This window comes from Cyanistes caeruleus, chromosome Z, assembly GCF_971803275.1.
Source record: "Cyanistes caeruleus chromosome Z, bCyaCae1.hap1.1, whole genome shotgun sequence".
Taxonomy (NCBI): domain Eukaryota; kingdom Metazoa; phylum Chordata; class Aves; order Passeriformes; family Paridae; genus Cyanistes; species Cyanistes caeruleus.
This window is the reverse complement of record NC_141732.1, coordinates 39,367,072-39,393,439: the sequence shown is the minus strand read 5'-3', so window position 1 is coordinate 39,393,439 and position 26,368 is coordinate 39,367,072. Positions and strand designations below refer to the sequence as shown.

General features: G+C 38.4%; 1 protein-coding gene across 2 annotated transcripts in view; it reads left to right on the top strand.

Moving 5' to 3' along the window:
- Positions 1-26,368, top strand: part of SYK (spleen associated tyrosine kinase) — a 50,104-nt gene that overhangs the window by 5,376 nt on the left and 18,360 nt on the right. Inside the window, exons 2-7 of one of the 2 annotated variants that reach the window (XM_086869386.1) lie at positions 7,843-8,051; positions 12,140-12,592; positions 14,092-14,252; positions 23,124-23,262; positions 24,664-24,745; positions 25,808-25,854. In XM_086869386.1, the coding sequence (XP_086725512.1) occupies positions 12,179-12,592; positions 14,092-14,252; positions 23,124-23,262; positions 24,664-24,745; positions 25,808-25,854 (843 nt within the window). In that variant the 5' untranslated portion in view covers positions 7,843-8,051; positions 12,140-12,178. The remainder of the gene's footprint in view (positions 1-7,842; positions 8,052-12,139; positions 12,593-14,091; positions 14,253-23,123; positions 23,263-24,663; positions 24,746-25,807; positions 25,855-26,368) is intronic. The other variant, XM_086869387.1, reaches the window with a different exon arrangement.

Sequence of the window (26,368 nt, the reverse complement as noted above, 5' to 3'; positions counted from 1 at the left end):
TTCTGCTTTTAAAAGTTCTAGTATCAATTTCAAAATTGGCTCACTTTAAAATAATGTCTACATATTTTTCACAAAATGGATTTCTTTATTTTTTGATAGGGTTGCCTGAAAAGTTGATTTTCTTCATCTAAATTCAAAAACTGAGTTTAGAAATATACTATAAAGACAATCCTTTCCCCCTAAAATTCTTGTAAAGTGCATTACAGAAAAGCATCAACTGAAAGGAAAGAAAAATGTTTTCATTCTTTTTTATGGAGAGAACATAGAAAATGAAGCTGGTATGTGTGTAATAAGTAGTTTCTTATGGTTAAGTTCCTACTCTGGAAAGAGACCAAATTTGATAACTTAAATCAAGTAGTTCAATCTACCCAAAAAACTCCAAACCTAAAATTTTGTCAAGGTGGTAATCTTTGGTATCACAGCGTCACAGAAAGGTTTGGGTTGGAAGGAACCTTAAAGATCATTGTCTTCAATTGCACTACCACGGGCAGGGACAGTTTTTGTTAAACCCAGTTGCTCAGTATCTGAAATATGGGGAATGTTTAGCAAAGGAAGCAGCACTAATATTGTACACTTTGGCATAAAATTATAAATGACACTGCTGCATTTCATAGAATTCATATGAATTCCACAGTGTTTTGCTCAAGAGTTAGTAAAGCAACCAGGGTGTTTGAGATTATTTTTGTAAATCAGATAACTGGATTAACTGTCTTTTGAATCAGTGAGCATTTTGCTGCTCCGAAGTGAAAACGATCACTTACTTAAAATAAGTATAAAGTGGTAGAGCACTGCTCTGAACAGTTTTGACACTCCAGAGTTGAGGTGGTCATTGAGGGAGGCTTTGAGTAAACTTTCCGTCCTCAGTTACCAGGCACAGTTGGCAAGAAATCTCATGCTGCCTCAGCTGCCCTTAACAACTGTGTGACAGTCATCATCCAATAAATGCATCAAAGATCTGGTCTGCAGGTATTTCTATGCACAGAAGTGCAGGGGAAACACCCCAGTATGGGATGAGTAAACTCAAACCCACTGGAACATGCCTTCTGAAGAGGATGCAGAGCTGTGTTCACTTGGAAGCAGCATTGTGTTGAGGCCAGGATGTTGCTAGTGTGAAATCCACTTGCCTCCGACTCTCAAGAGACAAGTTTCACCAAATGGAGGTGTCTTTTTTTATCCTGACATAGCAACCATCCATAGTGACAATTATCAATGGACCATTTAGAGATGTAGCTGTTGATGCTGTGTGGAGAACACACCATGAATAAAGAGGCCTGTCGAAGAGCTGTTTTTTCCAGCCTGGCAGTTTGTCATGCAAGAGATAGGGAAATACTGCCTATTGGCCCAGAACAAACAGAGGCCAGGTGCATCCTCTTTCTGCCCAGACTGATAAATTTGCCTTGTCAAGAGTATTTAGTTGGTCCGGGGGTTACAAATGGGCTTACTTTGCAGGATGGGAGGAGAAGGCTAACACCTATCTCTCTCTCTCTCTCTGTGTAGTGTTTCTGGAACATTCTGTATTTTATGTGAGAGGAGAGGTTAGGTTTCAGTTCGTTTGCTGACTAAAATGAGTTATATAAATGAGAAGTATATTTTATCCATGCAGTTTGTCCTGATGATAAAGGCTGATATGGGGAGAGATACAGACTTAGTCTTCTAGATGGGTGATTGGCTGATGCACTGTGTTATGGATAGTCTCTTTTGCCATGCAGTCTGTCTTTTATGTATCCTCATAAACCCTAGTCAGGAAGAGCTGGTGCAATTGTTGGATGATAGTACTTTTTAAGAGAGGCATTCCTTTCCTAAGAAAAATGCTGTTAAATTAAAAATGCTTTACTGGGGGAGTGTGAGACACTTGAACTGGTTGCCCAGAGAATCTGTAGATGCCTCATCCCTGGCAATGTTCAAGGCTATATTGTATTGGGCTCTGAGCAACCTGGTCTGGTGAAAGGTGTTTCTTCCCATAATAGGGGTGTTGGACCCAAGTGATCTTTAAGGTGCCTTCTAACCCAAAAAATGCCATGTTTCTGTATTTCTAATTATTAGATAGATTTTAAGAAACTGATTCTTAATGTTGTCAGCCTGGCTGTGTGAGCTAGTATCACATCTTCCTTTCAAAAAACAGAAATACTTGGCCTTTTTTCCATACCTGTGTGGGTGTCAATTCTTTCTGAGTATAATTATCTTCATCACTAAGACATGGTGCTTACGGTGTGTCTGTAGGAGAACATTTACCTGGTCTGTGTTCCTAGCAGGAGCTTTTTTCGAAAAAAAGGTAACATGGCGTGGTTTTTATAGATTCTAGGAAGTGGCACTGAGAAGGCTTGGCCAGTTCTGTAGAGCTTGCCTATTCCAGGAGTATGAAACGCAAGTTATTTTTGTTCCCGAAATAATTTCTGTGCTTTATATATAAAGCAGACTTTATATATATTTCTGCAGACTGTTTCAGACAACAAAATAACCTTGGTCTGAAAGAGGAACCTGCCTAATTTTGCCACTCTGACTCATGGGGCCAGCCATTGAGGCATCTATTCAGCAAAGATTTCAGCAATTCTAAAGATAGACCAGTAAATGTCAGATAAGGAATGAAGTATGATGGGGTCCAAGTGCTGTTGACTTGTTGTGTGCTTAACACTTAGTGAAGGCTAATATTCATAGCTGAGAAACTAAGATCATCTGTAGCCTCTAGACTTGGAACTAAGTAGAGACAGACCTGCACAAAGAAAGGGAGTTAATACCTTCATAATCGTTTTGGAAATGCCAGCCTGCAACAATTATTGGTTTTTAAAAAATTAAATGAAGACACTCACCGGAATGTAAAATAAACCTATCTTTTGGGTCTACCGTCTAGTATGACCACAGTGGTCTTTACCTGAAACTTTGAATGAAATGTAGCATTTTGTCTTAGTCCTGTAAGGCTATAAAACTTTGAGACTACTATAATAATGTTTAATTTCTCCTGGGTTGTTTTTTTTAGTGGATGAAGCTTTTCATTCAACTTCTGTTTGATTGTAGCAACTTCCTTCTAGAATTCATGATGCTTTAGTTCTGAGATGTCTTTTATACCAGCAAATTTGCTAAAAATGTCACAAGAAAGGAAAAACAAAGTTATGGATTGTGGATCCATCCACACTGATCCTTCTGGATGAAGCCAGCCTTTCTCAGTTTTCATGATAATGAAAATACAGGGTGCCATCAGCTCCCCGCCCAAGACACCTTTTTGTATGTGTTTGGAAATTGGACAGATAATCCAGGTTCCACCTTCCTGGAAAAAGAAGAATGTTTTAAATGTTTTTTGGGATAACACTCTGATACATCTTTGTCTGGAAACTTCTTTCTGAGTTATGGAAAGCAATAGATCATAGTGAACCTTGAAAGAAGATTTTGGAGTAATTTGGGGCTGGGGGGAAAGTTAGAGATAGTTAGATGTGTCTTTGTTTTACTGTGCTATCACTATCTTGTCCATAAGTTTTTTTATTGCTATCTCTGTAAAAACTCTTCTGTAAAAATGAAAATATATTCCACTTGGCAACATGCTATGCTGTCATATTTAATGTCACTGCAACTTTGAACCTGAAAATATGCAGGCCGTCGATTAAGCAGTTCAATCTCTTTTTAGTGATTTTAGTGATTTCTTGCAAGAAAGATGATAAATTTTTTTTGTTTTGCTCTTCACATATTTTCACTGATTTTGTAAGGTCATGTCACAGCTCCCTCTGTGCAGCCGTAGTGGGATCTATGGAATGTAAAGGAATTTTACTTTTTACTGTAGTTCTGGAAAGGAAATATATGTTTGAAAGAAAACCATAAAGGAACAATACATATATATGTGTATGTGTGTGAATTTATATATGTATGTCTCAGTAGTTCCCAAAGGGAGGTAGTTTGAGATGCCTGAGTAAGACTTTTCTAACTGCACCTCAACACAGTCTTGCTTCCCGCCACTCCCTCCCCCCGATTTTTTTTATCCCCAGCCTTGGAAAGAAGCAATTATACCTGTAACTATTCTGCAGTCTCTACAGAGCTGCGGCTGGACTTAGTGAAAATCTGTCTGTGCCCACAGAAGTTTGTTCACATCTTGTCACAGCAGGAAAATGGGAGATTTTCTGAAGGGGTCTGCCTGCAGTATCTGAAATGTTTTCCTGCTGATGTGTCTCATCCCAGTGGTTCCACTATTTATAGGGTGGTTGAATAGGAACCGATCACATTCGAGTACTTTGTCCAAAAGGGAGCAAGCTTCCCCATACAAATAATGCCACCCATTTGAGGTCTGAAATTCTTGCTTTGACGAGAGACATGTTTAGCAAGAGGCAGTGTTTGCATTTGTGACAGTCTAAGAGTGGAAAAGGAGGTAAGGGGATGATTACATGGTAAAGATGTTGAAGATAATGTTCATATTCTTGTGTAAGTGGTTTTGGTTTTTCTTTTTGTAAAAGGAGAAAAAAAAATTGGTTTGGTTTTGGGTTTTTGTTTCTATTTTTAATTTGTGTGAAAATCATAGGATTTTTGCTTCCAGGGAAAGAATTATTGTAATCTATAAACATGTGGCTTTTTTTTTTTCTTTCACAGTAGTGTTCTGAGCTTTTTAAAAGATGAAAGCAGAAAAAACCTTAGTAGAGGAAAACTATGTGAAAAGATTGCCAAAGACATGAGAGTCCCAAAAGAAAGGTGCTGTATAAGAGAGACAATAGAGTCTTAGCATCAGTGAAGGATGCTTTTTTACTTATGAATGTTCCTGCATGAGCTCAGAACAGAAGCTTTTATAGAAAAGCCCTGAACAGAACATGAATGCTGTGGTACTTTTTCTAAGCATCTGTTTGCCTTATAATAGGGCAGTAATTGTGTTGACAGGTCAAGTAGTTTTTCCTCAGGAAATGTTTCAGTAGCTGGAGTGCCTGGAGTAGTCTGATGGTATCAGAATGTCAGATGCAGTTTAGAGTAAATGAGGGCAATTCTGGCATGTTCCAGTGGAGAAAAACACATCTATCTATCTGTCCTCAGTATTGATTAAGATGACTCCAGAAAGTTAATCTGTAGGAAAATATTTTTTAAATCACAGTTTTTTGAAACTAATGATGATTTTAGATGTGTATGTGATACTCTTTTTCAGTTCATTTTATGAATGGCTCCTTGGTACAGGAATGGAGATAAAGGTGTTTTCCCTAAATCTAGTAGATGAAATACCAATGCCACCTGTTTAGTAGGCAATTTTTTGTTTTGATATGGCCAAAATGCTAAGGATTTACATGAATGAGGGCATAAACTGTTTCCTCTTAAGCTGAGAAAGATGCTAGCTAGGCCACTAACTATCATAATAATGATAAAACACGAACCTGTTACAGACTGGGCAATCCCAAAACTCACTGATCATATCGTTAGATATAGGTTTTGAATTCCCCATCCGAAAAGTCTTCTGGGACAAAGCTACTACATTCCCAAATTTTCCCAGAGAGATTTTAATTAAGTTATGTTTCTGGTAAAGAGTACATCTCAGTGTTTAAAAAACCTTAGCAGAAACATCAGTCACCCTGAAAGCATCACAAAAAATCAAAAATATCTGAAAGGAAATGCTTCTGAAACTGAACTGTTAAAGTAAAATATGGAACTTGACACCAGAGACAAGTTTTTTTGCTATATAGAAGTGCTAAGCAAAGACCCCAGTGTTGAAGAAATAATAAAAATGAAACTTGCTAAAAACTACCACATGCTTTGTGTATCTGTCAGCACTGGCCAGGAGCATGTGTGGAATAGCAGCAAAGTCTTTGGACATGAAGAAGGTGTATTTTTAGTCTGAAGTACAGGGCGAAAAACAAACCAGCATAGCTTAGATTGTCAGTAAAAGGTTACAGAATTCAGAGATGAGTGTTTGGTTGTATGAGGAAAACTTTTCATTGAAAAGCTGGAGAAAACACACGGAAAAGGAGGCCCAAGCGTGAGTGATGGAAATGTCGCTGTAGGGCTGTAAGCTGAATTGAGACACAGTAGGTGCAGACTGAGACACAGTGCCCTAAGCATCAGTACTCAACAAGGACACTCCCCTGAGGAAGGTCAGCAACTCAAAGAAATGTGTCACTTTTCCCTTTTAGACAGTACAACAGTACATCCCCTTCAGTGTGATGAATAGGACATTGTTTGAAGATGTCTACAAAAGTTGCAAAATCACCAGTATTATCAGCTGAATTACACAGGATTTCAAATGTTGTTCAGTAGGTCAGTAAGTTCACTCTAATGTCCTGATCAAATTCTAGTTTGTCTGAATTACTTGATAAAGTTATATTCTGCTTCACTTCCTACCCTAATGACTTCCTTTTAGACACTTGCTGTGATCTTCCTTTGTTTCTGCATAATTTGCTCATAAAAACTCCTCTCCTAAGATGTGGATAGAAATTAAGTCTTCATGTTTATGCAAAAAGGTAAAGGAGACATTTAGAGGTAATCTGATGATCAAATTAAGACCACCATTCAGCTGCCTACACACATTGCAAAAATGAGAATAGACTAGGAATTCAAATCCATTTTCTATGTTAAACTTCTTCAAATTTAGTTTCTTTAAAAGTGAGGTAGTAGTAATGGATTTATAATACTTCAATGCTAATTATGTCAAAGTGTACATCAATTTGGAGTATACCTTTAAGGTTCTTCTTAAGTCCTGAAACTACCAAAATATTTAATATAGTACATCGAGTCACCATCAAATGTGTATTTCCAATTCTATGCATGCTGAATTTCTTTTAGCTTTCAGGTATATTACATAAGTTGAAAATGTAGGGATGAATCTTAAAGAAACTTTTACTGCTTTTCTCAGAGGCACACATCTTGATTCCAATAATCCTAATTAATTAGGAGCTTCAGAAAAATGCACATTCTTTTGTTATTAATGTTTTCCTGTGTATAATTTGAAGTTCCACAGGTGCTTAAAATATCACTCTGTTCTGGAACAAATTGTTTCAGTAAGCATATTTTCATCATTCAGCACTGTCTAATGAGCCTTGTACAGAAGTATGCATGCAAGACATTTGCTTTAAGCCATGCTTCTTTATTTTCATGCTACTTTACTTCTGCTCACAGAATATTACCTTGAAAAACAAGAAAAGGTAAAAAAATAACTTGTCAAATAAGGAACATTTTTTGGTAGCACTGTTTCACCACTACAGACTCTTGATCTTCTATCACATTTCAGTCATTTTTCCACTTTACATGAAGGAGTAAATTAATCAATCAGAAATGCTTGTCTCCCACCACACTACAGTCTGGTCTTTTTAGAAAGATCCGTATTCCTATTTTTATTTTTTTTTTATGTTGGAATGGAGATCGCTACCTCAGTAATATTATACTCTTTGCTAGGCAAACTTTTCAACATAGCAATTATTATCCCTTCATCCTTGTCTACATATGAAGTGAAATAGAATTAAGCTAGGTGTAGCAGTATGGTTAGCACAGATTTTTTCTAACACCTTCTTGGTGAATTTTCCTTAGTTTTGCTCATCTGTGCTGAATGTTTTGCTTCCTAGTATGCATGAAATGCATGAGGTACTAAACTGTTGTGCTATGTCAGGAGTACCCTGCTGGGTTGATGAGGAAGCTGCCTGAGGGGAAGTGGGTGCCTGCTTTTCTTACGTATTTGCGTAATATTTTTTTCTTTCATGTAGGATAAGTCTGATATTTGCATGCATTTGTAGCTTCCTTAAAAGTCAAATTTAAAGACTAAGGGGAGAGCTGCACCTAAGACCCTCTTTTGCTGTTATGCTCAAGCACCTCTCTTGGGCAGCCAGCTGCACTTCCTTCAGCACATTTAAGGGTGAAGCCTTACACTCAACCCTATGGGGCTTAATCTCCATTTTACAGCTTCACATTTTTGACTGCACTGGCTTGAAAACCACTGCACTGTCTGTGCACCTGGAAGAACTTAGAGGAGGAGAAAACCGAATTCAAGCATTGACTTCTACTCCGTTACTGATCCTAGAAGGGTACTACATTCCCAAAAAGAAGGCAAGATTTTGAAATTCCAACCAAAGAGAACAGCCATCTCAAATTCAGATATTCTTCCAAAATTGGTAAGAAGTTTTTTTGTGATTATTTGCCTCTGTGAATGCCAGAGAGATGCTGTATCAGTCCAAACATTTTGTACTATTGCAAAACATTGAATATTCTTCACATATTAGAAAATGGGATAGAGAAACCTGGCCTGAAATATACCAATGGTAACCTATTTGTGCAAGTAAATCAGGCTATTGTTTTCTGAAACAATTATAAATAAATAGTCTGTGAAATATAAGAGATTATAAGAATCCTTCTGCTGTTCTTTCCATAACTGAGAAATATTCTTCTTATTTTAGAAACTTGCTGTATAGCAGGCCTTCTCATTCTGAAGATTTAAGAGACAGTCCCTCACCAGTGCCAACAGTGACATTTCATCTAAATTGCAACCAGTGGATCTTTCACACACACACAGACACACACACACACACAGACCCTTCCTTTTAAGATCTTGCTTCTGGCCAAATCATCCTGAAGAGTGTGTAGAAAATACTGAGATTAATCTGAGACAAAACAATACTCTGAGGAGTAGCCTGATCTGAAACACATCAGAATTAAAGTGAATTAAAATTTCATTAGCCATAAAGGTTTTTGTAGTCGGGATGATGTGTTTATGCCCTCTAACCCTGTCCCCACTCAACTTTTATTTTATTAGCTGGGTTTTTTTGTTCTAAAGTTCTTTATCTTTCTGAAGTCTTAAATTAGAAGTATGGTAAAAAAATGAACTTTAATGGACTATATTAATGAAAATAAATTTCTACAGATGAAGAGTGTGGTAATATTTTTCTGTTGGATACTTGTTCAGTATGTATTACTGGAGTGTTTTGAGCAGGCACTGCAGTGCAGTACCGTTCTTGGCATGCTACACATTATGGGATTATTTTGTCCTTTTCTCCAAATTGTATATTGCTGGTGAGGAGCCAGTGTCGATCAGTCATGCATCCAAATTCTTTTCTTACTAAAAACCTAGTCATAAATCTGTTTTCTTCCACCATTCCTGAAAGTGGTATTGAAGACTTGGACCCTACCTTCCAGCGCTGTTTTGCTAGTAGCTGGGTGATGTGTACTCACCTCCTAAGCAGCAATATGTGTGGTGCATAGTGGAGTAAAAAAAATAAAAACATTACATGGGGGTGCATGAGGGAAACAAGTAAGCAGGGGTGAAGGGAACAGGAGCTAGAACATTCAAAACATCCATATTTGTAATGACTTTCAGAAAAATATAATCAAAGAGTCATAGAAATATTTAGGTTGGAAAAGTTCCTTAAGATTATCAAGTCCAACTGTAAACCTAAGACTACCCAGTCCACTACAAAACTGTGTCCTAACCACCAGTCTGTAGGTCTTTAAATCCCTTCAAGGATGGTGATTTAAACACTTCCCTGGGCAGCCTGTTCCAGTCCTTGATAACCTCCTCCGTGAAGAAATATTTGCTGGCATCCAATCTAAACCTCCTCAGTACTATACAAGGCTTCTTCCTCTCATCATCTCACAAATAGGAAGAGACTGACTCCAGCCCTGCCTGGGGTGTCTGGCCCATGGCACTGTCCCTTGCAGCAGAGTTGCTCTCCCCTGTGCCTTCCTAGGTGCCTGATTCTATGTCCTGCCAAGAGAGACATACAGAGTGATGGGGCATGCCTTGTGCTAGGAGTGGAAAAGTCAGGGTGGCATCAGAAGGCTATGGGAGATGGGAGATGATGGAAGAGCCTCCTGATGGTTCTTCTTGAAGGCCTAAAAGCAGCAGCTGCTGCCCTGGGACAGGGCAGAGAGATGTGGGGCTCAGCTGGTGTGTGCCTCTATGTCTGCACCCCGCTGAAGGAAAGGGGAGGCATGGCAGAGGTGGAGAGCAGGAAGAAAGCCCTGATCTCCTCCACTCCTCCCAAGTGCTCAGGCTGAGATGTATGTTGCATGTGGTAGGCTCTGACAAGGTGCCGGGAGGGCTTGGGAGAAGAACTTGTGTATCCACAGCCCTAATGCCCCATACCTTCCCCCAGTCACCACCAGCTCAGCAGAGAGTAGCTCAGGGAGGCGGTCAGGGACAAAAGAGGGACTTTCTGTGAGTGTTCCCTGCTACCAATGCACTGGCACTCTTGCACCCACTCTCGAGGACAGGCTCCTGTGGAACCCCCAGCACTGTGCAGCTGGGCAGGGGAAGGGAAGCACCGGCAGGGGCTGCCCTTGTGCAGTGGCCAGACCTGCAGCTGTCCCCTGTGCCAAAGCTTGTAGAGCAAGCCAAGAGTCCTGATGGAGCCTGTGTGCCTTGTGTGTGCTCCTGGACAAACTGTGGGCAGACAGACACTGCTGAAAAACAGCAGGTCACAGACCTTCCTTCCATGGTAACATCACAAGGGTGTGAGACACCGCCTAGCCAGGAAGGCAGATGCTCCAAAATGGGCAGTCTGTTCCACAGGATGTTTCCCGTTGTTGATCTTCATTAAATTCCTTTCATTCAAATTCCTTAGCGTTTCCAGGCCCCTTTGAATGGTATCACAGCCCTGTGATGTTTTAGCCACCACACAATTTTGTATTATTTGTGAACTTGCTGGAACTGTGCTTTCCCCACTGTCTACCACCGCAATGAAAATCTTAAATAATATTGACCCCAGTCCTGATCCTGGGTTACAATACTATTACCTGACCTCCAAATGGGCATTGTATTACTGATAGCAGTCCCCTGGCCCTGCATTAAGTTACTGAATGAATCTATTCTATTTGAAGAAAGCTGTGCCTGGTAGAGTCAGAATGGTCATTTTGCATGCAAAATAAATGTTTGGTGATGCCTAACTGAGGACTACCTTCTGTGTCTTCAGTTACAGCTTTTCATTTTTTGCAATTAACAAGCAAAAGTTACATTAGTAGATTAGTATGGGAACTTAAACCAGTAACCTTTAGTTGCAGACCACAAGAGTAATAAGTAACATGATGCGCAAATCTCTATTTTGTATGGTTGCAATATCTTTGCAACTTCTATATCTTCCTTATTTGGGTTAGTAGGAGAAGGCTGGAAGACCTGCACAGCATGTCGTTTGTCATGACTGTGGCCTGTCTAATTTTTTTATACTAGAGTGTGAACTTTGTTGATCTCACTTGGTGTTACTCTCCCTCTTTCCCTTCCTGCATCAACCCTTTATGTATCCACAGCAAAGCACAGGTGTTTCTCTACTGTTTTTTGACACAAGCAGACATGATAGCAAATCAGCACTGATGGATCAAATATGAATTAAGCAGTAGGCACAAACAGCTCTGCCTGCTGCAAGACTGCCAGGGAAGCTGGCAGTCACTTCAGTCTGACGTGCTGTGTGCCAAAAGGCCCTACATTAAGACTCCCATTCCTTGCTTACACTTTTGTATTATGGACCCTCTGTTCATACATAGTTACCCATAAATTCTTCTGCACTTTTCTTCATGTAACTTGGATGCAGACTTTGGCCAGCTACAAGACAAATGTGGTATTAACCCTGTTCACATATAGCCTGAACTGTTTAATGCTGATTCCACAGATTGCTTCTTGGCATCCCTAAAATCATGCTTCATTTTATTGTGAAGGACTCATATTTTAACTCCTATGTTCTTCACAACAATAGAAGCAAAAACTGTTCTTCTGATCATTTTGTCCACTTCTAACCAAGCTGCTAGGAAGCAGGAAAAAAGAGCTGCTGGGATTTAGAAAGACAACTTCTAACAAGATAAAAATGAAAATGGGGTCTTGATTTGAAAAAAAAAAAAAAAAAAAAAAAAATTGTCAATATATATATCACCAACAAATGTATTAGCAAAATTGCCTCAAGCTATGCCAGGGGGGTTCAGGTAGGACATCAAGAGAAATTTCTTCACAGAAAGGGTTGTTAAACATTGGAATGCCCTGCCCAGGGAAGTGACAGAGTCCCCATCCCGGGAGGTGTTCAAGAAACAAGTGGACACAGCACTCAGTGCCATGGTCTTGTTGACAAGGTGGTGATTGGTTCAAGTTTATCAATGATCTTAGAGGTCTATTCCAGCCTAAATCATTCTGTGATTCTGCAAACATGCTGCAGGTAAACTGCCATGTTACTGGTTTATCCTCTTTCCTCTACTGACGTTCATGTCTATGTCTTTGTATTTTCAGATATAGTATTCTGGGTCTGCTACTTGGAAAATAAAAAACATGGCTTCCAGCACATCAAACCCTGCTAACCATTTACCATACTTCTTTGGTAATATCACCCGTGAAGATGCCGAGGAGTATCTGATGCAGGGAGGAGCAAGTGATGGACTATACTTGCTCCGCCAAAGCCGGAATTACTTGGGGGGCTTTGCCCTATCCTTGGCCCATGGGAGGAAGGTTCACCACTATACAATTGAGAGGGAGCTGAGTGGCTCATATGCTATTGCAGGAGGCAAGTCGCATGCCAGTCCTGCTGAACTCATTAACTATCACTCAGGGGAAGCGGATGGCCTTATCTGTCTGCTGAGAAAACCTTTCAACCGGCCACCAGGCGTTGAACCCAAAACAGGACCCTTTGAAGATTTGAAAGAGAATCTCATCAGAGAGTATGTCAAGCAAACTTGGAATTTGCAGGTAAAATCTCGCCATAAATTAATCTTTGAGCTAGGAGAAAAAGAGACCGCTGTGTTTGTTTCCAGCTGTTGCTGCTGCTAGATAGTATTTTTTCACAATGAAATCATACTGTTTGAGTTTTAACAGTGAGGGTTTTTTCCTCCCCAGTACATGCAGTAACTTGGCAATGTGTAGTTACCCTGAAATTTAAATCCTTAGAATTTCTACAATGTCCTGGGCTAGCACAATCTTATCTACCTCTGCACTAATGTATGTCATCAGATTTGGACCAAAGATTAGTACTTGTAATGAACAAGATACAGAAATGGTTTGTCTCATTGGTTTTAATTCTGTTTATTTATGCATTGATATGCAAGGAGGCATGGTGACATGATGACTTGTTTTACATCCTAGTCTCTTAGTTGGCCTTATTTCTCTGATGCTAATTTAGTTTATGTCCAAAACAGAAATTGTTCCTGCGACAGAACAGTTTCTACACTGCAGAGCACTGCCTATACATCTTCAGTGCTGCAGGGATCAAGCAGGAATTTTCCATGTGGAGGACAAGATGTTGAATTTTTTTTCCTGAGAATGACTATGAAGAAGCCAGTCTTAGCATGGAAAAACCAGTGTGGGAGGCTGCAAAAGGAATATTATTTCACCTTGAGATGACATGAGTTACCTTTATGAACTCAGGAAGTTACATTAGGTTTCTAATCCCTTTCAGTGCTAGCAAGTAACCCTATGAATTCAGTTCTTTAAAATATGTGGAGCAACCCCCAAACTGGGAAAGCCCAAAACTTATACAACATTTTCTGTAACTGCTGAGGTTTACAGTGTCTTTTCAGATGAGTCTGAACTCAATCTAGAGGGAAGTTGATGAACTCTGGTTAAACGCTGGTGAAACCAGTGGGGGTTGCCCTCAGATTCTGGGCCCAATTTAGAAGTGGTAGGTAGTAGACAAGGTTAGAAATGTCTAAGTTAATATTACTCGAAATAAGCTACTCTATAATGGGGACTGTTCTGTCTGGGAAAATTTGCATTGATGTCTTTGACACAGACATGCTGCAACAGTGCAAAGCACATTGAGTTTATTTTTGTACACTGCCACAGGATATGTAATTTTGAGGTATGTTTGAAATCTCAGACTGACACTAACTCTATTTAGCTCTGTCTCATTAGCATAATAATATTACTTTATTTTAAGTTTAAATACTGATATATCCATGGTTTTATTTATGCTTCTTTTATCCATGGTTAATTTTCCTTCTTTTTCTTAGAGGTAAAGGGAGAACGTTTAAAAGAACTTTAAAGAAAGTGGTTTTGTGTCTGATGTTCAGATTACCATATGTTAGTTTCTGGTTTAAAATTTTTACGGCAACCATGCCTTCACACACAACAAATATATGCAGATTTTGGATGTCCCAAAGCCAAAGTCCCAAAAGACTGTGAGTCTACCTGTCATCTTATTATTGCAGAAGATAGTTTGACTGTTTCACTCTGTTTTCACTGTTCTCTAGGGGCATGCTCTTGAACAAGCTATCATTAGTCAGAAGCCTCAGCTAGAGAAGCTGATTGCCACTACAGCCCATGAGAAGATGCCATGGTTCCATGGGAGGATCTCTCGGGAGGAGTCAGAACACCGTATCCTCATTGGGTCAAGAAGCAATGGAAAATTTCTGTGAGTTTATTTTTCTGTGGTATTGCTGCTTGCCTTCAGAGTTACTGTACACTCTTTTGAATAAATCACAAATGAGACTGTGCCCTAAAATGTGGCTCATCCACAGTGAGGGCACCTAGTTCAGCACAATTTACACAACATGAAGCTTCCTGCCCTAAGCAAGTCCTTCACTTAACTAGAGATGGAAAACTGTAACAAAAGCCTGGAACACCTGCAGGGTGTCTGCTAGGGCTTTCTGGATCCAGTCCTGGACAGGCCATAGCATCCCCTGGCCTTTGCAGCCTGACTGTCAAAGCCTGACCACCTGCACCCAATACACAGGCTTATTAAACTGGTACAATTAGAGACATACTACCCATATTAGCAGCTGTTGGGATCTCTATCTGTCAAGTCTCCAAGGGACAGGGGTAGAGCTTTTTTTGTAGTTAAGCAATAGAATGACAGCACTATTTTGTGTCTGCTGCTTACCCTTTGAATTTACCCAGCCTAATGATCTTATATTTTCTGAGCAAATATGTGTCATTAGGGGATAGTGACTGACAATCATCATTTTGTGAGGACTAGAGACAGGGTTTGTTTTTTTTTTGAGAGTCCTCATTTGAAAAATATTGGTGTTTTAACAGAGGTGTCTCTTGTTGCTCCCACCCCACCACCCATAAAATATTTATATGAGGAGAAAAAATTAGGTTTAAGAGTCATGGCCAAGTAAGGATCACTTAGAGCTGTATAATTTCTGAGGGAAATTTCATTACCTATCTATATAGTTTTCTTTAGCACTCGGCCTTCTTTGGCTTTTTTAGAGGTAGTGCAGAGTGAAACCGCACAAACAAGTACAGGAAGGATATGCTTCTTCAGTACCAACTCTTTCACTTCACTGATTTTCTGTAATTGTGCCATACTAGTTGCCGACATGAGTGCAACCCTCGCGTATTTCCATGTTCCAGCCTTAGTTGACAGGGACCAGTAACTCCTTTAAATCCTATTCCCAGTAGAGTGAATTCCTGTGAGGTCTTAAGCACAAACACTTTGACTGCAGTGACATCTCATTTCTTGAACTCTCTTTTCTTCCCTTGGTTCTTGAATTCTTTTTGTTTCATAGCCACTCTCACCCAAGTAGCCATCCATGCCTATTTTCAGCCTCATGTTACCTATTGATGGGGGTCACATCCAGAGGGGCATTTACCCAGTTGCCTTTGATGCCACATGTGAAAAAACATTCTAATAAACTTGTTACTGATTTTGTTATACTTGTAGTAAAAAAAAACCTGTTACAAAAGTTACAAAAAATTTGTGGATCCATATCTTTCTTTCCCCTGAGAAAGAGTTTATAGGATTTGATGAACTATTTGTTGTTAGCAATTACCAGCCCAGCATCACCACACAGCCTTTCCTTTTTCTTGCCCTGTGAGTTTGCTGGTTTCTTCTGCTACTTTTTAGACACAAGGTCTAGTAGTTGGAACAAAAAGCAATCTTTTCTTTTAATGACAATTTTACACCTAAAATATATTGCTTTTTTGCTTTCTGTTTTAACACCTTTACCAAACCACCTTTGTATCAGCTGAGTCATGATGCTGATCATATATTAAAACTGGCAGCATTTCCAGTTTGCATCAGGCACATGTTGGGTTCTCTGTGGCCAAAGTACTTCTTTTTGGGACAAGGCAGGGAGGGGGGACTAGGGGAAGTAAACTAGCTTTTCTTCAAATAAAAGGATCCATTACTTAGAAATTCTCTAACAACAGGGATAGGTTTTGGAGTAAGGGAGTAAAATTTTTAAGAGACTTGACATTTTCAGCCTCTATTATGAACACTGGTATCTTTTTAATCTTCTTTAAGAATTCCTACTTCTTTGACTGGAATTTTCCCAGCATTTTCCTGTGTTCCTTAAAGATGGCCTAGGAGGCATATGTGATGCTGTTTGCAGTGACATGCTCAGTGAGTTGTGGGGGAGCATTCAGACCTTCTTCCACAGGACTGGTTATGTCAGTGGATCCATATTTTACACAGTTTTGATGGAACTCAGGTGGCTGCTTTCATATTGTGGAGATATCATATTCTCCCATAGAGGAGAAAATGCTAATTTTAAGGCTCTGTTTAAACTATGAGAAGTGCCACTGGAACTTAAGTAATATGAACTACTAGTGTGTTGATCTTGGGTCCCTCTTATTAAGGATCAGACTGTTTGTGCATCTGTAGGATGTTTTCTCATGTATTAGTTGTTCTTGCTATCAGACTTCCTATCTGGCCATTTTAGAGTATAGTAACCACTCAGCTGCCATTTGCTCCTATGGTCTCAGGGAAGACACAGAGAGAGAACTTCATGTACCCCATTGTTCAGTAGCCAGTGCAAGAAGAGAAATAATGTATTGTTCATGTGTTGAAATCTGCTATTTTACATTCCTGAGCTGATCTACGTCTCACACTCATAGACTTAGAGGTTCATCATAAATAACAGAAGATCTGTCTAATTCAGAGGGGTTTACTGCTTTCTGCAGTGGGTTGCCTAACATGGGCTTGCTCAGCAAGTGTTGAGAAATAAACCACTCATTTCTGGCTAACTGAAGCAGGAGCAGCAAAACTGTTCAGTGTGAGAGTGGTTCATTGTTTTACATTTCAGGCACAGGCATGACATAGTTTTATTTACCCAGCAGCATTGCTTGTCAGAATATTCTGTACATCCCTGGATTGAAGGTTTTGAAGTTGTGACTGTGAATCAGTATTTTTCTAACACTGGTCAAGATAATCAAGCCCAATAGCTGACTGAAAGGTAAATCTTTCAAACATTTAATCTCTAGGAGGTGTTTGCTTTTTTTTGTGGTGTTTGAGGTAGGAAATGGAACCTGGGAACAATGAGAGCAGCTAGATTTTTGAAGAGATTGGGTGTTCTGAGACTATTTAGCAAGTCCACAAGGGGATACTTGTATGTGACAAAAAACATATTGTTTATTTTGGAGAAAAAAAGAAATATTAGAAGGCTAGAATATTTTTGTATATTTTTAACAAGGGTCTCCAAAACTTCATTATACCAGAAATTTGCTATCCATCTGACCTACTTACCTTGAAACAAAATTCAGTACAGCAGTCTGTGTAATAATACTACTAACATATAGATTTCTTTAGCACTGCTTTGCAGCAATACAAGATTATCAAATCTAGAATTATTTTTAATGGTTTAAATATGGAAATAGTAGAAAAGCTTCCTGACTGCAGTTCAAGATATCATGAATATCACCATAAAAATAACACTACAATGCATCCAAGGAAAAATTCTGAGCTAAATGTGGATGTTTTACCAGGGAATTTTCAAAACTATTTTTAAAGTCTTTTTAATGGCTTAAAAGTTAGTAAAGTATGTATGTGGATGCTAGAGAGTTTGTTTCCAACCCCAAACTCAGAAACCATGTCATAAAATGACATGAAATGGGAAGTAGTTTCTACCTCTTCTGTGAAGAATATAAGATTGCTATTCTAGTCATGAGCTTTGCAGGAAAAAATTATAATGGAATAGAAGTAAAAGATCCCTAAAATTATCTGAAAAGAAACTGAAAATAGAGAACTTTATATCTGAAGCCCCACTTGACTAACACTATTTTACATTCTATATTGAACGATGGTTCTTGACAAGACTTCTGGGGTTTATTACATTTTGCCTGGTAGGGAACGCTGATCATAGATCAATCTATTAATACTGGCAATACTTTTATTAATATTGTAATAGTATTTTGATTAATCATGTGTCATTAAATATTTATAATATTGTTGATATCTATGTGAGCTCATGTATGCATGCGTGGAAGAGTTGAAATATAAATTCTAACTTTGCTAGAAGCAAACAGCAGTTTTCTCTGTAGTTTCACATATGAAACACATCTGGTATGTGGTAAGGGTTGTCATATCTTACCATCAGTAATGACCATTTAAGTTATACAAGCATGTGTTAAAAACCACAAGTTCTAAAGTTGGAGCAGGATAAAGAATATTCTGAAATACTGTTAAACTTAAAATATCAATATTAGAGAAATTGTGAGTGAAGGCATTGTAAATTAGAAGTTTCATCTATCTAATCTTTTTACATCTGTTCATAGATGTATTTAGTTCATATAAAATATGATCAGTTCTATAAATGGAAAGTAGAAAACTATTTTGGTGTCAAAAGAGCGTCTTCAGCACATAATGAGAATATTAAAGGGGACAAATCTAATTTAGACAGTTATAATGAGTGACAGCAATATGCCATATCGTGACATTCCATGACAACTGGAAACTAACTGTCCCTTACTATCACAATAGTTAATACTAGTAGCAGTATTTCAGAATAATAATGTTTGAAGTGCAGTTGTCTGTAAGAGTTTTCTTGTCTGACCAAAAATTTCTGTTTCTGGTATATGTAGCATTAATGCTAGTGCTATACTAGTAAATACTAATTTACACTAATGTTGCTACCTTCTTCTAGGAGTTTGCTGCTACCAGACCACATAATGAGCTAGGTAATCTTTCTGACCTTGTAGAGAACTCTTTAGATAATTCTCTCAGTATTAAGTTTGTATCCATAGAACGAACAGGACATTGCTGACATCATAGCAAATGAAAACAATCCTATTAAATGTGACTTTAATTCAGAAATATTAATTAATGATGAAGTTCTTGAAAGTGCCAAGCAGTTGCTTGGATTAGATGACCATAAACATTTTTCAAGATAAATTATAATATACAGACAATGAACTGTGTTTCTGGAGGTGCTGTCTTCCTCTCCACAGCAGCCTGGATGATACTCGGGACTCTCTGGGAGAGCAGTTTACTGATCTTCAGTTAGGTATGTGTTAGGTGTCCCTTGCAGCCCAGTGTGGCAGGGCTGTGGCTTCTCAAGATGGGTTCCACACTGGGTGCTTCAACAGCAGAGTGGGTCTGAGGTGTGAAGAAAAACTGTGGTCTAACTGAGACAGTTGTACTAAGAAGATCCCCTATTTCAGGTGCAGTTTTACCGCAGAGGGGTTTGATGTATTTTGCTGCCAAAAAACAAAACTATATAGATTAATGTGATGCAATCCTTCTCAAAAAAGCATTTTGTAACTGTGCAGCAGACTCACCAGGAGATGAATTTTTGGGTTTCATCGCAGATAGCAATAGTGTGAAGCTGAGATATCTCCTAAATTCTGTGGTGTTCTGACATTTCTGAAACAGCTTTGGATGTGTTTGTGAACAGGGGAGGAGAAATGATGCAAATGAAGACAGCAGTCAGTCCGTTTTGCCCTTTCTATAATTCTTGTACAGATGGCACCAAGTTCATTTCTTATTACCCTCAAACTTGGAACATATGCAATGTGCAGCAGATCTTTGAAGAGATAATGAGTAACCATGTTGTTAATAGCATCACCAGAGAGATGGTCATGAGGGCAAGACAAGCAGGGAATGGCTGGAGCTCCATCAGCAGTGGGGAATGTCAATATCGCTGGCATCAACAAAGCTGTGATTGTTGAGAAGGCAAAGCAATGCTGAGAATAAAATTTAGCATGTCTTGGGATTCGGGAGCAAGAATAATGTCACATCATTCCTAAAGCAAGAATTTTACTTGTTTATTTTCTTCATAATTCTCCACTGCAGAATGCTGCAACTTCTGTTTTTTCTACACAGTCAATGAGGCATGTTGTAATAGCAATTTATTTCTTTGACCCTCAGGGATATTTTTCTTTAGAAAGAGAGGGATGATTTGGGTTTTCAGATGGAAACAGAAAATATTGGGACATTGCTCTTTTTGCTTCCAAATGAAAATTACAAAGGAAGGAATGGATAGCTATTTACACTGTCTGTAATAATGCTCCAAATTGTTATTGGTTACTATCTGGGTTGCACTCCCCAAACCACAAAATATACTCAAGCATGTATTGCATGAAATAGAAAATCAATACCTAAATATTCTCTGAATTGTATCAGGTAACAGTTTTAATGTCTACGTTCCTTATTCTGCTGCTTTAAAAATGTATGTCATAAAAAATCCACATACCTTGACATTTTCTAATATAGCTATGCATTCAAATCTGCTCTCAATGAAGTTATTCATATTTCTGATTAATCTCAGTGGATGAAATGATAGCATTGATTGTTTACAGGTGTTTATTTTCTTTATGTTTTTCTTCTGTACATTGTGATTCTCTGCAATAGCGTGAAATGGAAGACCAGGTGATACCTCACGGCTGGCTTCCTTCCTTTCCAAAATTTTAAAGTTAAGATATTTTTTTTAGCAGTTTTTGTTGAAGAACAGTAAATATTGTGTTTAATTTCAGAGCACTTTAAAGCAGAGTGCATTTGGAATTTTGTCTTTTTTTCTTCAACATTCTGAAAACCATTACTTTTCATACAAGGAAAGTTCCTTATATAGAGAGAGCTCCCAGATCTGATGTGAAGGATAACACAGGGCAGCACCATCAAGAAGATGTGAAACTTCTATTTTAATTCAAAAAGGTTTCAGTTTACAACCTTTTAGTTTGAAAAGCATTTACCTTTCATTCTATTTTTTACAGCAACTTCTGACATAGAATGGGATACTGTTACCCAGCTGCAGTTCTAGGGGCTTAGCCTAACCTAGACAGCCATTACCACAGTCTGCGAAACCAAAATGATGTGAAATGTGGCTTTGGGCAAGGCATGTCACCCAGTAAGGTTCTTTTTGCCAAAACTAAGACTTAGGCTGTCAATTCAATGCACTCAATACTTCTGCTTTTCAGACATAATTGGAAAGATGGTATTTGCTGGTTTCATGTTTTGTGGGGATCCAGGTAGTGATTTTGTCTTTTGTAGGGGTCTAGCTTATGCTGAAGTTGGATGACTACAGTTTAAAACCCAGCTGCTCCATAACCCTAAGGGAACAAGGCTCCCCCTGGACCCTGATTAATCGTGTGTTAGGATGAAGGTGTTTCTAGGATACACAGTGATAGAGCTGTCTGATGGAAGGTGTCATGACTGTGAACTGCAGATGGTTCCAGAGCTGTGTAGCTGTTGGGTTAGGGGAAGGAAAGGCTCTGGAATGCAATTACAACCTTATAAACCAGAACTCCACCTAAATCCATCTATCCACCGAAGAGTGATAGAGCTGGTTGGGTCTGTGCCATGGTCATCAGAAATCAGCTCTCTCCTCTCCCATGGGTGCCTGTGCTCTCAAGAAATGTTTGCAATGCCTCTCTTGCAAATGAGAACCAGTTTCAGTAGAACTGGAGCTTCCATTTCTTCCTGTGAAACATGAGAGATATTTGTTACTAAGAAACAGTCCACTGCATTTTCATAGTCTTATTTGTGCTTTATTCTGAACAGAAGCCTTATTATAATGAAATGCCATTTGTTTGTGTTTTAGAAATAATGCCCTCTATTCTGAAAATATATTTCTCAGCTTTGTTTGCTTAGAGCAGGTTAGAAGACAAAGTAAAAGTCACTCTTGATTTTAGCAGAGCTTGTTGCTCTTCACTGGTCAGTCAGCACAGGAAATCAGTATGCTAAGAAAATATCTACATGCCATGAAAAAACCACAATGTATTTCAATTTGCTTTAGAGACTTACACAAGTTACTTTGGTTTCAGAAAACAAAAAACTGACCCTACTTCCCTTTTCTTTTAGCCAGTGTCCTGTTCACATCTTAGGCAACAAGAATCACTCTACTTGAAAGAAAAAGGTGCATAAGTAATTCAGACAGAACAGTTTTACTTCAGCCTTGAGAGGGCCAGCTGAGGAGAATAATTTAATACTTGGCTCTGCAATCTCCTGAGCTATAACAGCAGGTACCAGTGTTGCACCAGCAAAGCTTCTTAATACCTTAGTAAGAATTTACTGCTATATTTCTTTTCAAGGGTGTTCAAAAATTAGAGGGAGAGTAAGTAGATTTCTGTGCATGCCAGAAAATGAAATGTTTTAGTGCTCCAGAATCCAGGCTTTTCATTAAAATAAAAGAAACAAAGCCAGAAAATTTTATTCTAACTATTGCCATCACACTGTCAGTTTTAAGTGAGCATGAGAACTCTGCTGAAAGAAAAGGTCTTCTTTCTAAACTCAGAAACATTGCACCAGCTATGATGGACCTAGTAACAAATTCCTGTCTACTCTGGGTCCAGTCATCAGAACACTTTGGTCTCAGTGCCAGCTAGCCCTGAGCACACATGAAACAACTCTGTCATGCTTTATAGGCATCTCAGAGGGCACTCACAGGTCTCCTGGGAGAAGGCAATCATCCTACCTATGAATTTAAGACTAAGTTTTTATATTACATTCTGCGATCTCTCCATGGCAAAGTTCAGATGAGATATGTGCACTTCAATACCATGTGAAGTTTCATATGAATTTTATATGAAATCTGCAACAAAACATTAATGTCTTTCCTGAAATTATAAGAATTTATGATGACAGAAATATATTATTTTCTTTACATTCCCACCCACACAACAAGCTATTTCAAACACAAAAATTTTGCCTTTTCACATTACATTCTTTTAGAATTTTATCTTCTGTTCTTACTGTCATCTCTTTGTTTTAAAAATTAAAGTTACAAGAGAGGTAAGCCAGTAGTGCAGAAGCTTTAAAATGTCTGTTTGCCCAAAGAGTGTTTTATGCAGTGTACAGTGTTCTGTAGCTGCCTAAAAGTGCCTTATATCATTGATTTATTTTTTTTCCGTCTGTTGCCTTTTTGGAAGAAAAAAAAAAAACTTTAGGCAATCTATCAGAAAATTACTTACACTAAGAAATAAATGAAAGGCTTAACAAAACGTTTTCAAAAGTTTCAGTGCTGATTTTGTTTTGTTTTTAATTCAAAAGCTTTAAGGAAGGGGTGATTGAAAAAGAATGTTTATTCCTGGTAAAAGGTAACTCTGAAAATCTTTCTTATTTCTACAGTATCCGAGAAAGGGACAGCAATGGTTCCTATGCCCTGTGCCTACTGAATGATGGAAAAGTACTGCACTATCGTATTGACAGAGATAAGACAGGAAAGCTCTCCATACCAGATGGAAAAAGATTTGACACCCTGTGGCAGGTCTGTTAAATTTGTATCATAGGGATATCTGTCATCACATTTCCATGTAACTGACCAAGGCAACATTGTTTTATTTTGCCTTGTGACAATAGTCTTTGGCTAAAACCAACAGGTTTTGGCAGGTTATTTGTCATATGTTTCCAACATTGTGTGGTTACTGTACATGAAGAAAATACCTGTTAATATGGAAAGCTGTGTGAGTGTAGATAATTTTTCAAAGTGATGCTGCAGCCTGGCCAAGTTCAAAACTGCGATTAATTATTCAGTTCTCTAGAATGAAAGTCTGTTTGCATATGCAAGTAACCATGCTTGGTTTAGTCTTTTGGTTATGTCTTTTATGACAGCAACCAACAGAATTCTAGCAAGCACAAAGAAGATGGTTTAAGATGTTGCACACAAAATGCAGCCTTTACCTTTGAAATTCTCTACCTTCAAGTCTGATAAGCATGGCTTGCTGAGATTTACCACCATAATATGTCTGAACCCTGGTAAAGATTAAGCAATTAAGTCCATAGCTGACTCTGTCATAGTTGATTCTAAAACTGAATACTGGTGAAATGACTGTGTAAATTGAAAATACTAAGGGAATTGAAATCCCTGCAGAAATCTCTTATGTCCTCTTGCTTAAAAATCTATTAAAATCAATAAAGTGAGTCACAGGTTTAAAATATGAATCTTTGCTTGCATATATAAATTCTTAGCATTTTTGTAAATGTCCTATGTACTACTTTCCTGATGTCACTGGAAATTTAAAAGCAGCTCTGCTGTCTTACAGTTTTTGTGAACATGTCTGCAACTCATACACTCACAAACTTTCTCCTTTACGCCCAAGTGGAAAATAGTAGTGACAAACCTGTAGAAAGTTATGTGGAGAGGACAATTCGGGAGCACAAATGGCCACAACCTCTGGTGCTATACATTTATTAACTGTGTACATTCCATTGTAGTTCTGAGGTCCAAAGAAAGCATTGCGTATTAGGGAAATTCTTGCACTGTAATTATGTCCAAAAATTAAAAAGAAGAAGAAAAAAAAAAAAGGAGAAAGAGAGAGGAGAGAGAGGGAGTGGGAATTCAGAGACATAAAAATAAGTTATTTGCTTAGAGTTACAAAGATGTTTAGTAGCAGAGCCCTGACCCTTACAAATCCAATTTCTGGATCATGTTGTACATCTATCTACAAGGTTACTTCAGAAACATGCACCCCTGCTAAATAGAAATAAAATAAACAACATGTGCAGTAAAGATCTGCTGTATTCCGAGGTCATTTTTGTAATATATTTTGACTATTGTACATATGCACACATTCCTAAAGACGTAATATATTTAATGATACCATCTTGATAATTTCATATCTTTTTCTCTCATTATTTCTTTTTTTTTCTTCCCCTCTCTTTCTGCTAGTTAGTTGAGCATTATTCATACAAACCAGATGGGTTATTAAGAGTTCTTACCATTCCTTGTCCACAACATGGCTCAGAAAATGGTGAGTTATTCCTATTATTTTTATATGTGTTAAAAGACATGATAATTATGATAAATTTTTGTGAATTTTTTCCACTTGCCATATAGGTGGGTGCAGATTTTGCACGTTCTCAAATGAGGTGATGTCTGCCAGACTGTGCATGGTGGAGGTAGATCCTGTAGTTTAAGGTTACCAAATCTAAATTACTGCTGGGTTTAATTTATTGTTGGATCAGAAATGTGCTTTGCTGCTCAAAGTGGTAGTGCGTGTTACTTGGACCACAAGCACAAACAAGGTGGTCTTCCCAGCACTGCTCCAGTGGTCCAAGCTGAAGCAGGCCCTGCAGCAGTGCTGCTGCAGGAATTCAGGCTGGGTGCATTGAGGTATGCACCCAACAGGTGAACTCCCATGCTGGGGGAGAAGGGCAGAACAAGCCACTGGCTCCTCCCAGCACTGAAAATGGGGTCAGTGAGGCATTCCTTGACACCATGTGGGAGAGGATGAGGAGGAAAAGTGGGGGTGTGCTTTCTATCCTGTTTCTTCTTTAATGTCATGTCACACTGAAGAGACGTTGTCCTCCATCTTGCCCTGACTGAAAAGGGAAAAGCGATGCATCTCACTAATCTCACTAATCTGTGTCCAACTTCCAGCTCTTCCAGAACTGGTTTTCTTTCTCTAGGGCCACCTTCTGTCATTCTAACTGGATACCAGTGCCATGGTGTGAGGATATAGAATAATAGAATATAATCATAGAACCATTTAGGTTGGAAAAGACACTCAAGATCATCAAGCCTAACCCCAAAGTTTTTACTTTTTCCATTCTTTTGAAGCACTACGTGCTTTTTCCACCATTATTTTCCTTCTCTTTTCAATCATTTAGGCTCTGCATTTACTTTTGTCTTTGTGGCTGGAAGTACCAGAGTCTGCTGCATATGAGACAAAAGTAAAGAAGATAGTCCAAGAGAAACACTGTAATGTGATCTGAAAACTAGATAGGTGGTCCCCTCTGTAAAATTCTGTGTTCTTACACTAATATCTCACCTTTCTATTCTAAATCAAATTTTACATTTGATTCTTTTGCAGATAATCTTGGTTTTAATACTCATCCTTCTTCTGGAACACTTCCTAAGGTAAGTGAAGGTGGTATTATAGCAATAGCATTCATTTGAGTAGGATTGCAGTCACATACTGTTCTGGGAATCCTAATTCTTGGTTATTATTTCATCTGCCAGTCTATTTTTCTAGGGTTATAAACAGTGAATTGAGAAGAAACGTAACATATTCTGTCATGGCATTGCTTTAATCAGTGTTTTGGATGTGCTAATCATAATTTAATTTTGTGCACATGTTATGTATGTGAACATTAGTATAATGTATGTGAAAAAACAGTATTTTACATAGGCAAGATGCATCAATGGTGGTCATATTCTATAACGATTGTATCAACACTAGGAGGAGAGATACTACATCGCTTACATTGTTCACTTTGAGAATCTGCTGACAGAAGCAGAAATGGAAGTTCAATTTATTTTCATATTTGGTCTGTGCAGTTGCGGATTTTGCACAAGGGTTTAATTTCTCATACACTGCATTAGGGCTGATTCTTTCATCCACTCCATGAAGAGTAAGCAAGTCCACCTATTA